Below are 12,982 nucleotides of genomic sequence, written 5' to 3'. Positions count from 1 at the left end.
GAAGGTAGGACATTAGCTGAGACTTGCAGGGAGGGAGAAATGAAGAGGAAAGGGGTCTAAAAAAGGAGGGAGGGAGATTGGGAAAAGAAAGAGTAAAGATTTCTTTGCTCCCAAATTTATAAGTTTAGGAGGAAGGAAAAAAATAAGACTAATTTAATAAATGTTGTTAAACTCATAAAACTGAAGATTAAAAAGAAAGAATAACTACTTATCTCTATAGACAAAGATTTCAAACAAGCAAATAAAGTTACATCCTGTGACATATAAGGAAAAAAATCACTCCCAATCTCTGGAAAAATAAAATTAATTATTTAAATATAGTGCGGGGAAAACTGAAGGCAAATGGCATAGAGAAGTTATGTCTATCAAAAGATACAGATTATGCTAATTTGGATAGAAAGAATTTGTAATTAGAAAGAAGGTGGTATGAATAGGAAAAATACCAAGTTAAAAAACACCACAGATCCTTTTCAGTTAGTATATTAATCACTAAAAAGAAAACTGAAATAATGTCATCAATAAATTTAAGATTTTAAACAAACCTGAATATATCACACTTTCAACTGGATTTAAAATTGTGTGTGTGCGTGTGTGTGCGTGTGATGCAGGTGTGTTTATAATGCAGTTTCAATTCTGAAAGCTAGTTTTTCCAAATCTTTTCTAATATAACTCCCTGGACTTCTCATTAGGAAATTTCACACAGACCTGCACATGAATTTCATAAATATATGTGCATGTGTGCATGCATACACACACAAACACACACAATTATTGAACAGAATGTGTTAAAAAATCATATACTTGGTCTATGTTCTCACAATTATTCAGTGGAGATACTATAACTATCTTCATCCTAATTTATAAAAGAAAACTGAAGCTCTGAAGTGAAGAAAATGGTCCAGGATCTTATAGGATCACTATCAAACCCAGAACTCTATCCTAGGTCCACTAATTCCAAATCCAATGCTCTTACTACCACACTATACTGTCTCTGCAGCAAATTAACATGCAAAAATGTTTCAAATCAGTAGACAAAACAAGTAGGAGTGAGTGTGTATGTGTTTGTGAGTTTCTATGTGAGTGTCTGGCTGTCTCTCTAAACACTTTCTGGGTTCCTGAGTTATATTATTTTTCCCAGCAGTCTCAGAGTTCAGGTGGGCTTTTGTTTTTTTTTTTTTTGATGACTGGAATGCTAAAGTGATAAATGCTGAGAAGAGTTGAATAATTTAATTTGATTCATGGGCTTAGAGCTACAAGATATCATAGTCCAACCATTTTACTTTATTAGATAAGGAACATGAGGTCTGGAGACTGAAGAAATCTGCAAACAGTAAATAAAAAGATGCACAACATACACATATACATACAGTAAATGGAGACTTTAAATGAATGGGGTTCAAAGAAAGCACATATTTCATAGGACTATTTATTGTAACCAGCTCAATAAAGCATTATTTATTTTTCTATGAGACTTGGAAATAATTAACTTTGTAATGAGACTTTACCCATATTCAATGGCAAATTACAGTTACTTTAGAAAACCACTAATCCAATGCAAATAACTTTGATAAATGAATTAGTAAATGCTTCATATAATTAGTAACATCCAGGAGTTTTTCAATTTTCCAAGAAGTTTTACAACTTCAGGTTTACAAGACAGAAAACAAGAAAGGTTAGAAACAAAGAAATATACCAAGGAAGTATTTATGGGTAGCCTAATTAAATCAGAACTAAATCAAGAGCCAAATAATACATATTTTAAGTAACCCAAATGTTTTTAAATACCAAAATGGCTTTGGAAAACTATTTCCTCTAGTTATAAAATGTAACTAATTTCATTACTTTACCCACATTCTATTTTATAGAAAATATTTTCTATATAAATTGTTTATCTGCATTTGGATTTTAGGGTGCTTCTGAACAAAATGTTTTTTTTCTTATTCAGACAAATTTACTTCCTAGTCAGTTTCCCCACAATATAATAAGCCCTATATTTTTCCAGTTGTCAAGTATAGATCACTGTTTAATTTTGAACACCGATTCTATTACTGAAAGACGATACAAGCGACCAAAAATAGAGATACAAACAAGAGAAAAGATGGAAATCTTTCTAAATTAGTAATATTAGCTGATAACAGCAAAGGCAAAGCTGACATGAGCAAATCTAGCCAAGATCTAAAGTCAATTCTCTATGTGTAATTTAAAGTGAGTCACATCTGCAGCTATTAGTTTGTCAACCATATAGTCCATGGAAAACTGAGTAACTTTTTAAATCACAACTGGTGGGGCAGCTAGTGGATAGAGCACAGTCCCTAGAGTCAGGAGAACCTGAGTTCAAATCTGACACTTAATACTACCTTGCAAAAACTGAATAAATAAAAATAAATCATAACTTGTTATAAACTTTTTAAGTTCCTCCATTCCATAGTTAGTGTAATGTCTATTCATACTGCAGTAATACAGTCTCACACTAATGTACTTTAGAATATGATCCCCCCCTTTTTTTGTTAGGTTTTTGCAAGGCAAATGGGGTTAAGTGGCTTGCCCAAGGACACACAGCTAGGTAATTATTAAGGGTCTGAGACTGGATTTGAACCCAGGTACTCCTGACTCCAGGGCCGGTGCTTTATCCACTGTGCCACCTAACCGCCCCAGAATATGATCCTTTTTAAAAAATTAAACTCTCAGAATGGTTAACAGAAACTCAAAGAGCACAGAGAACACCAAAATAAAAGTCTCTTACTAACTCTGTGAAAAATAACTATATTCTTTTATGATTATTTCAAGTCTAATTTTAAACACCTTTACTATGAGGAGTCTGAGAACAAATCCAGATTGATACATTTCCTACCAAAGCTGTGGAAGAAAGTCTCCAATCTAGCATCTTGCTTATAACTCTAAGAAGCAATTCAGTATATGGAAAGGAGAAGGAAATACAAAACAATAACAAGTATCAAATTCAAGTCCCTACCTCATAACCAGAAATGACCAACTATTTCTGCCTTCAGATCTACATTGTTCTATTAGGCACAGTCATAAGACAACAAGTAGGGCAGAAGGCTCTGAGAAGCTTACAGATATTTTAATCCTCTATTGATCTACATGCTCAGAAAAAAGTAAAAAAAAAATAGATTTTCACATTGAAGTATACACTATTTCTATGATTGATGAGAAGTGTAAAAATAGTTTGGGATTTTACCTCTTTCATCCAATACCAATAATTAACAATTTAAATTTACGTCAAGATTTACTAGGTGTCTTTTACCAAATATCTCTTACCTGTTAACATAGAAATACCGACTCTGTGGGATATATGATGTACACTGAGTTTTTAACCGCTTTCTTTCAACTTCCTTCCAACTATTTTCTGTCCATTTTCTCTTGTTCTGTTTATCCACATGTTTTTTTTCAACATACTCAGCATAAGTCTGGATCCGATAACTTTCTGCATACTTGCTGGTATTGACAGCTACAAAAAAAAAAATGTCTTTACATAAAAGTTGTTTAATTTATCCTGAAGTATTATCTCTATCAATGTTCCAAATATACGAAGAAAACAGAAAATGTTATTAGTTTGAAAAGTGTAAAACCTCATAGTAAAAGCTAACATAGCCTCTGCAAGGTGGCACAGTGGATAGAGTGCAGCTCTTGGAACCAGGAAGATCTATACTCAAATCTGGTCTCAGATGTTGTCTGTGGTCTGTCTCAGTTTCCCTAATTGTAAATGGGGATAATGATATTCCTACCTCTCAAGAGTATTGTGAGGATCAAATGAGATCTTAGTTTTAAAATGCTTAGTCTGATACCTGGCACATGGCAGGCCTTAAATAAATGCATGTTTCGAGGCAGCAAGGTGGTATAGTAGATAGAGCACTGGCCCTGGAGTCAGGAGGTCCTAAGTTCAAATCCAGTCTCTAATACTTAATAATTACCTAGATGTGTGACTTTGGGCAAGTCACTTAATCCAACTGCCTTGCAAAAAAAAAAAAAAAAGGCAAATAAATGCTTGTTTCCCTCCTCCTTTCCTGGATCAAACAAAATAAAATCCAACTACCCTGAACTGGACAAACTGAAAGATTTATACTAATTGTATATGCCCTCCCTTTGTTATCATACAATTCTTTCTTCATTCTTTCAACAGCTCATAGACTTCATGGGCAACAGTTATGCTCTGGCTTTACCAGACACTGTATGGTCATTTTTTTCTTCATGGCGTCTCTGTTGAACAGGATATTGTGGAGCTGTGAGAGAAAAGGAATCAAAGATCTCCTGGCTGATAGGTACCATCTAATTACTGCCTTCCTGCATATTTCTATACTACCAGTGCCTAAAAATCTTTTTCAGAGGTGAGAAAATAAAAGCCTCTCCTTGTCCTGGTGTCCAAGCAGTTCAAAAAGCACTATAGGAGGAAGAGCAGAAGGAATTATCAAGAATTTGTCTTCACTAGGAGTTGTTCAAGCTTTCATCCACTTGTTCAAATTAGCAAAGATATGCTGTACTTATCAAATGTATTTGGAACACACTCTAAACTAAAATCTCAAATTCTTAAAGTTTTTGCACATTGAAGTTTCCAAATAGGACAGCAAATTACTAAAACATATGTGTTAAAACCAGCTGTGATATTCTAAAGGAGAAAAAAACATTTAAAAATAATCATTAGACAGACTATTGCAGTAACCAAAAGTAAATGGAAAACTATTCATATCAAACTTAGTATCTTGTCTTCTCTTAAAAATGTTATTCTCTAATGAATGTTATTAATTTTTTTTCCAATTGACTGGTTTCCAAATTAGAATTTAATTACACCAAAATATACTTAAAATATATATTCTAGATATTACAAAAAGGTTAATTTCCTCAAAGCGATGAGAAATCATGGATTCTACAATCATTATGCCTTTCAGGTTGTACCTTGGCAAAAGAAAACTTCCTGAATTTTTTTTTTCCCTTTTAGTCTCCTTACTTAACTCAGCAGGCTTACTTTTGCAAGTGTCTCTGAAAAAGGACCATGCTGGCAACAATCTTTTTCTCAAGATTAATTTTAATTCTGGATGTAGAGAAAAATAAAGTAGTTTGAGTCAATATTTTACAAAATGACAAAAATGATAATAGGCCCATTAATGAGTCAAGCTGATCTCTTATTAAGTGTTATTATTCCCAATAATTTAGCTCTTGACTATCTGGACCACACACAACAAACAATTGCCTCTCTACAGAGAAGGGATTTGTCTCAACATATGGAGTATTAGGATCATTTAAAAAGAATAAGTGTGATGGAGAGAAAGGGAAGAATGGCACACTTTCACTTCTGGCCTTCACAGAGCAACAATTTACCAACATTCCTTCAAGTCCCAGCAGCTTTGCAGCTCACAGCCTTTAATCTGCAAGCCAAGCTCTGGCCAAAAGTCATCACCCTAATGGATGAATCAGCAAAATAAATTGGCTGTCAACTGGTGTCCTCCTTTGCTTCCAAACTGACTGTTTAAGAGTATACTGGAGAATGGTCAGTCACATTCTAACCTTTTAAATTAGTTGATGAAATGATTCAAGACCACCTCTCAGTAATATTTCTCAAAAACTGTTTTTTGGAAATCACTAGAGACTCTTCCCTTTATGTTACAAAAGTCTGCTATTTCCTCTCATTTGTCCATGTCTTCTATTTGCATGTCAATTATTTTCTAAAATGATTACATTTTTATAAGTTAAATTTCTTATCTTAAAAATAATTTTATTGCTTTTTATCTTAAAAATCTAACAAGTACTTCATAGTCCAACTTTTAACATGAACAGTATAAACTGAACCTTAGATTAAAAATAAAATAGCTAAAAAGACTTATATTATGATAGTGTCTTTACTGACAAACAAAAATTCTATAAACGATATGGGCTATGAATCAATAATGCTGGAATAGGGATTTTATCAAGCTTTTCTCACTAAATAAGGATCATTCTCCCTTTCAGTCTACAGACCTCTGAAATAGATTTAATTACTTATGAAACTTCCACAGAAAGTCCACACCATTAATTCTATAATCTCAGTAAACTTTATCAACATCTAGCATCATTTTCAATTTCTAATGAAATTATGTATGAACTATCAATTAAATGGTCATGGACTCACCTACTCACTAATGGAAAAACTCCATATCACATGGAGCTCTTACCATCCATCAATACCACCTAAAATATTTCAAATCCAAATTCAACAAATATTTTTTTACTTAACAATTTTGTGCAGAGCATCACAAAAGATGAGAAAAAGTTTAGTTTAAGACATGGTCACTGCTAACAAGCTGACTGGAGTTTTGAAGGAGGATATATAACACTGGGACAAATAATTACAGTACAAAATAATACATTAAATTTTGTGAGAGGAGCCCTAAACAAGTTATTTAAGATCCATAAAGAGAAATTTATTACTGATTTAGGGGATCAAGAAGGTACTAGTAATTGAAATGGACTTTAAAAAGGACAGATAAGAATAGGAGTGGGAGGAAAAGAGACATTCAAGATCCAAATAAGGAATGCTCTAAGCAGAGGTATGGATGTGGAAAAGAATCAGTCACATATGAAAGTAATTCAGTTTTGGTACAGGTCAGACTAAAAAGTAGGGCATAAGACAAAGCTAGAAAAGTAAGATGGTTCCAGACTGTGAAGGACCTTAAACACCAGGAAAAGGCATATGAACTTCATCAAAAAGACAATAAGGAATATTGCAGTATTCTGAGATGACTGACTTAACTAGGTCTATACCTAACTGATATATACACATTTTCAAGAGAATTCTTTTACAATCTCTAACTCATATGAACACAAAGAATATGTCTTAAAGACTATATATTTTATAAGAACACCAAAGTAAATTGTTAGCTTGATGATCTATCTGGTGTTTTACAGTATCAGGGGCTACATACACAAAAGTCACCCCTTTCAAATTTTCCAATACAAGCCCTATCCCCAGAAAGGGCTGCCTTTAATGAACAATGATGGTAAAATCGATTCCTTCAGTCAGAAATATGGTAGAGAGTAGTATCTGCTTTGAAAGGTCTTAAAATGAACTTAACTCCACCTAGTTAGGACCAGGTCATTTTCAGCTCTCAACTTTGTGGCAATATACAGGTATTTGGTCAACATTTGAGGCAGATGATCAAGTTCCTTTAAAGAAGATTCTACATGGTTTGAAAAGCATCTAATTCATTTGATGAAGACTTGGCAATGGTTTCTCTCATATTACATATAATTGTGTGTGTGTGAAAATGAGGTTTATGATAGATTAATAGCTCCTTAAATTGTCACTTGAAATAGAAATGATGGTAGATTCTTGGGATGTATAGTAAACTTTCAGAAACTTAAGAAAAAATATATGTTTAAGTCACTATAAACACTGCCTATTTAAAAATACTATTTCCCCTTCCTTCAACCATTATTAGATTAAACAGACATATTATTCACATTCCCTCTGAATCACTCAACCATAGAAAGACAAAATGTTTTTTATCTTCAACTAATGACTCTGGCAAAATACTGGGAACAACAAATCAATAATGTTATAATATCAGTTAAACCTAAATTTAAATGTTATATAAAAAACACCTTGTGAGAATATAATATATATATATATATAATTTCCAAATTTATGCCCTGTACAGAAATAATATTTAACCATCTCTTTTGTTATATACCTAATTCAAAAATGTAATATGCATATATTTAAATAAGCATACATAATGAGATGTATTTATTTACATATATAAATATATAGGCAAGTTAGATGTTTATGATAAAAGTTACAATTTTCTAATCTCATTTCATGATATTTGTTTATTAATTCTATACATTCTTTTGCCTATTTAAATACTGACAGTTCTAAATAAGTAGTCTGCTAAATAAGAAAATAAATTTTTACATTACTTGAGTATTTTTTCCTTAAACAGAGGATACTACAAAATTGCTATGAAGTTAATTTCCCCCCCATTTGTAAACTTAAAAAGAACAGTCACAGGCAAATGAGCTAATGGATCACAATGCCCAACAGCTATCATTAGCTCAGTCACTTTTAAACTTTCAAAGACATGCTGTCAGCAAAAGGGGAGGTCCTCTAATTTGGTCTTCAGAAAAATCAGTTTATCTTAACATTTTTTTCTTAATCCTTCTGATTTTTATTAGTTTTCTTTACACAAAAGGGTTTTTTTTGTCCCTTTCAGCATATAAAACTAGTGATTTGCACTTATCAAAAATACTGAGAGCAATGAGTTCCATGAAATGGTTTTTCCTGAATAATCTCTAAAAAGGACTAAAGTGGCATTATTCCATTGAGCTACAATTTCCTTTTGGACTCTGATTTTCTTAGTAATAAGAAATATTAATATTGATATGAGAATTCTATGTGATCTTGTCACAATTATCATCTATATGTCTAGCCCTATTCTCTCTCCTGAGCTCTAATTCCACAGCACTAACCATGTATTGGATGAGTGAATTATTCATCCCATATTCAATATGTCTAAAACAGAGCTTTGTATCTTCCCCCCAAAACCTATTACATCTCAAAAATTCCCTGTTATTGTCAAGGGCATCTTCATCTACCCAGTTTCAAAATCTCAGAGTCATCCTAGACACATTTACTATCCTTTAGACACCAGAGCCAATCAAATGCCCCCACATCCTCTATTATTCCTTTCTCTATTCTTATGGTCATTACCTTAATTCAAGTCTTCAACACCTCTAATTCAGATTACTGCAACAGCCTCATGACTTGAGTTTCCTGACTCTATGCTCTCTCCTCTTCACAAAAGCTGCCAAAAAGTTCTTACTAAAGCCCAAGTCCAACTATTGTTCTCTTGTTCAAGAAGCTCTAGTGGCTCCATTCTACCTATAAGATAAAATAAAATTATCTCTGCTTGGCATTTAAATCTGGCTCTGGCTAACATCTTTTCATTATTCTAGTCTGACAAAATTGGTCCTTCCCATTCTGTTTTTGTATCTTTAGCATGAAGCACTAATATTAAGTAACATACAACAGGAACTTAAAGTTTCTTGACTAATCACAAGATTATAACCACTCACTGTTCATTGAACAAGCATCAGAATCAACAGTTGTTAATGTTTATGTTAATTAAAAAAACTGTGATATTTAACAAACCCCCCCCCCCCCATCACTCTGGAACTACTGCTGCTGATCCTGAAAGGGCCTACACAAGACTAAGAATATGGTTTTATATTTTTCTTTATTTTAAGGAATTTCATTGAACAAAAAATTCATTACTACCAACTTAAGCTATACAATGGTGAATATAACTTTTCAATAAATATACTGATAAAACAATGTATTTTTTCAAGTTCTTACTGTATTCTTTTTTTCCTAATAGGATAATTTTGGTTTATGGCTAGTTAGATTTCAACATTATGTAATAAAATACCATTAATTTATTACCAAATTAAATTTTTGTCATAAAATTAACATTTAAATCCTGAATTAAAACACTTTGTTTTAGTGGGGAGGTTTATGTTAATAAAAAGGGAAACATAATTTATTTAATATGAAATTACTTTTCAAGTTAATAACATTTAGCAAAAAAAATTAACATACTATGAACAGAAACTTTAAAACCACCTAATTGGGGGCGGCTAGGTGGCACAGTGGATAGAGCACCGGCCCTGGAGACGGGAGTACCTGAGTTCAAATGCAACCTCAGACACTTACTAATAACCTAGCTGTGTGGCCTTGGGCAAGCCACTTAACCCCATGTGCCTTGCAAAAAAAAAAAACCCAAACAAACCTAAAAAAAACCCACATAATTGAAAAACATTACTTGAGTAAAAAAGGAAGGACAATACAAAAGGAATGCAACCTCTTTTCCAATAGTTCTTATAAATTTCATTACTTAAGATTTAATAAGATGACAGGTAAACTGGCTAAAGGGAACAAAGACTTAATGACTTTAAGTTTAATGACTTAAGTTTAAGATTAGTTGGGAAATTAAATATCTGAGCAGATAAAACAAAATCAAAATGGTTGCGATGTTCTACATATGTATTTCATTGTTCTCAATGATTTTATTCCAAATTCTGTGGTTATGAGAATGAATGTTACTACAAAGGAAATGTGCATAAATTCACAGTACATAATTCAATGACTTTTAGAGGTATTGCAGCAGATGAATGTTTTAAGCCCATAATGAGCCAGGTACAGTCACACAAAGGGTTAAGGAAAACAAGTGGAAAAATGAAAGGTAACAACAAAAGCTGAGAAACTACTGCTATACCAGTAATTCTCAGGAAACAGATGAGGACTTTTACTTATGTTTAAAAACTGTGATCTTTAACAAACTTTCTCCTTTTTTCTAAACTAAAAACTATTGCTCTAAAACTCTTTTTAGGGCTCTAAAAACTATTGCTGCTGACCCAGAAAGGGACTAACAGGACTAAGGATACAGTTTTTATGCTTTTCTTTATTTTAAGGATTTGCAATGTTAAAAAAATTCATTATTAGCAACTAGTCAACTTTTCAATAAATATGTTGACAGAAGAATACATTTTCAAGTTTACACCATATTCTTTTTTCTAACAGAAAAATGGTTTATGTCTAATTAGATCTGTAACATTATGCATCTTAAAAGGTTATTTGTTATTCTTCTCAGTGTTCAGTCCTGTCTAACTTTTTTTTTAAGGTTTTTGCAAGGCACATGGAATTAAGTGGCTTGCCCAAGGCCACACAGCTAGGTAATTAGTAAGTGTCTGAGGTCGAATTTGAACTCAGGTACTCCTGACTCTAGGGCCAGTACTCTATCCAATGAGCCACCTAGCTGCCCCTCCTGTCTAACTCTTCATGGCCTCATTTGAGGCTTTCTTGACAAAGACACTGAAGTAGTTTGCCATTTTGTTCTCCAGTTCAAGTGATTGTTGTTCTTCATAATAAAAGAAGGCCATTACATCAAATGGTGCCTCTTCAAGAATTTCCCTAATCCAGTGGCCTGACAATGTAGAATCAGGACTTCTGATGTTGGTCTGGATACCGGGTGATCTTGACTTTTTAGATATAGATCTTTTCCATGTCACTGAGGCACAACCTCAATGTTTCAGTAATGTCAAGAATTAGGGATTTTAACTTAGCCATATTCAGTCAAAGTTCCACAATTGTTAGCTGCACCCTTTTGGATCCCCATCCAATCACATATTTCCCATGTCAGGCAATAAATCTTTGTCAGTAAGTATATCCAATGTTTGGTGCCAGTCTTTGTCACTATGTAGAACCAATGTTTGGAACTATGGTTTTAGTCCTACTAGGTGACATATCATCAATATGGTAAAATTATCCTAACCTCTTTCACAATGGTCTATTTTATTCTACACTGCAACCACACTCTCCCAAGGACCCAAAGATTTTGGTTTCCTGAAAGCTGCCCAGTGAGTCATGGGAATAACACCATAGTATCTGATCGTCTTTGAACCTCCAACTTTCATTGGTAAATGTTTTTGTTCTGGTCTGTCCTGTGCTGGTCCAAGAATTTCACCTCTAGGCACTCAATATGAACACCCCTGGCCTTTCCTCTTAATCATGGCCCTGGACCCAAATGCTAACAAAAATGAAAGAAAAGATTAGCACTCCCTTGATAAGGATGTTAAGTGGTCCCAGGGGCCTTTACAACAAATATTTAGTTAAGGAACCATAGTCTGTGGCATCTAACCATGTTAAGTGATTTACCCAAGGTCACACAGCTAATAAGTGTCTGAAGTCAGACTTAAATTCAAGAAGAGGAGTCTTCCTGACTATAGGTCCAATGCTTTATTCACCTAGCTGAGCATCAAGTGACTATTCCAATAAGATATTTTACATTATCTTCTAGTTTGTTTTTATTCTTTTGATTTTGTTTTATTTTTTCTTTCTTTCTCACAAAGGCATCAGCTTCACTTTGGTTCATTCTATATTTTAAGGAATTACTTTCTTCACTGAGCTTTTGTACCTCCTTTTCCATTTAGCCAATTCTGCTTTTTAAGGCATTTTTCTCCTCATTGGCTTTTTGTATCTCTTTTTCTATTTGGCCCAGTTTAGTTTTTAAGATGTTATTATCTTCAGTAATTTTTGGTTTCCTTAACCAAGCTACTAACTTGTTTGTCATGACTGTTTTGCATCTTCCCAATTTCTCCACTACCTCCCTTTACTTGTTTTCAAAATCTTTTTTGGTTTCTTCCATGTCCTGAGACTATTCATATTTTTCATGCAGGTTTTGGATGTATTAGTTTTGACTTTATCTTCTTTTACGTGTATATTTTGATCTCCCTTATCGTCATAATTTCCCCCATCTGTGATTAGATTTTAACTCCTTGCTAAGGTAGGGCTCTGCTTCCAGGTTGGGGGGAGGTATATTGTTCCAAACTTTTGGGGTTTTTAAAATTTGTTTTCAGAGATACTTCCAGGGACCTGCATGTTTTCAGCTCTTCCAAGGTGGTATGGTGTAAGAAGAGGTTTTTACTATTCTCCTGCCTGTGCATGATCTGTGAAGAGGATTCCCACTCTCCTGCAGCAGCAAGCTCTACTCTGCTATTGCTCTTTCTCTTCCTGGAACTGTGACCCAGGACTTCAACCTAGATCCAAATATGAGTAAAGCAATGGAATCCTGCTTCAGTGACAGTAAAGAGACCCTGGTAATCTCCTTCCAACCCCCTTATGGTCTATAGGCCGAGAACTCAGGAAGCAGGTGTTGCTGCTGATTCAATGTCTCCCAAGGACTGGTTGACACTGTTAAGGTCCCATTCTGGTATGACAGACTTTTCCTGCTGACCTTCCAAGCTGCCCATGGCAGTCTCTGAACTGAGTGGCTCACTACTGATGCCTTGCTACCTGTGGTAGTGCAATCTACTTCGAACTGCATTTCTCTCACACCTCTATGCAACAGATCTTTCTCATGAATCTTCCAAGTTGGCTTGGGCTGTAAAATTGTTTCACTCCATTTCTTTGTGGGTTCTGCCACTCTAGAATCTG

General features: G+C 33.9%; 1 protein-coding gene and 1 pseudogene across 1 annotated transcript in view; one reads left to right on the top strand and one right to left on the bottom strand.

The window, feature by feature from the left end:
• The window catches only part of PARN (poly(A)-specific ribonuclease), a 200,475-nt gene that overhangs the window by 63,905 nt on the left and 123,588 nt on the right, over positions 1-12,982 (bottom strand). Inside the window, exon 22 of the mRNA XM_074196422.1 lies at positions 3,280-3,469. Within this exon, the coding sequence (XP_074052523.1) occupies positions 3,280-3,469 (190 nt within the window). The remainder of the gene's footprint in view (positions 1-3,279; positions 3,470-12,982) is intronic.
• Positions 11,574-11,694, top strand: LOC141496734 (U6atac minor spliceosomal RNA; annotated as a pseudogene).

Source organism: Macrotis lagotis, chromosome 8 (assembly GCF_037893015.1).
Source record: "Macrotis lagotis isolate mMagLag1 chromosome 8, bilby.v1.9.chrom.fasta, whole genome shotgun sequence".
NCBI lineage: Eukaryota > Metazoa > Chordata > Mammalia > Peramelemorphia > Peramelidae > Macrotis > Macrotis lagotis.
The sequence above is the reverse complement of the archived record's forward strand: the minus strand, read 5'-3'. Positions and strand labels throughout refer to the sequence as shown.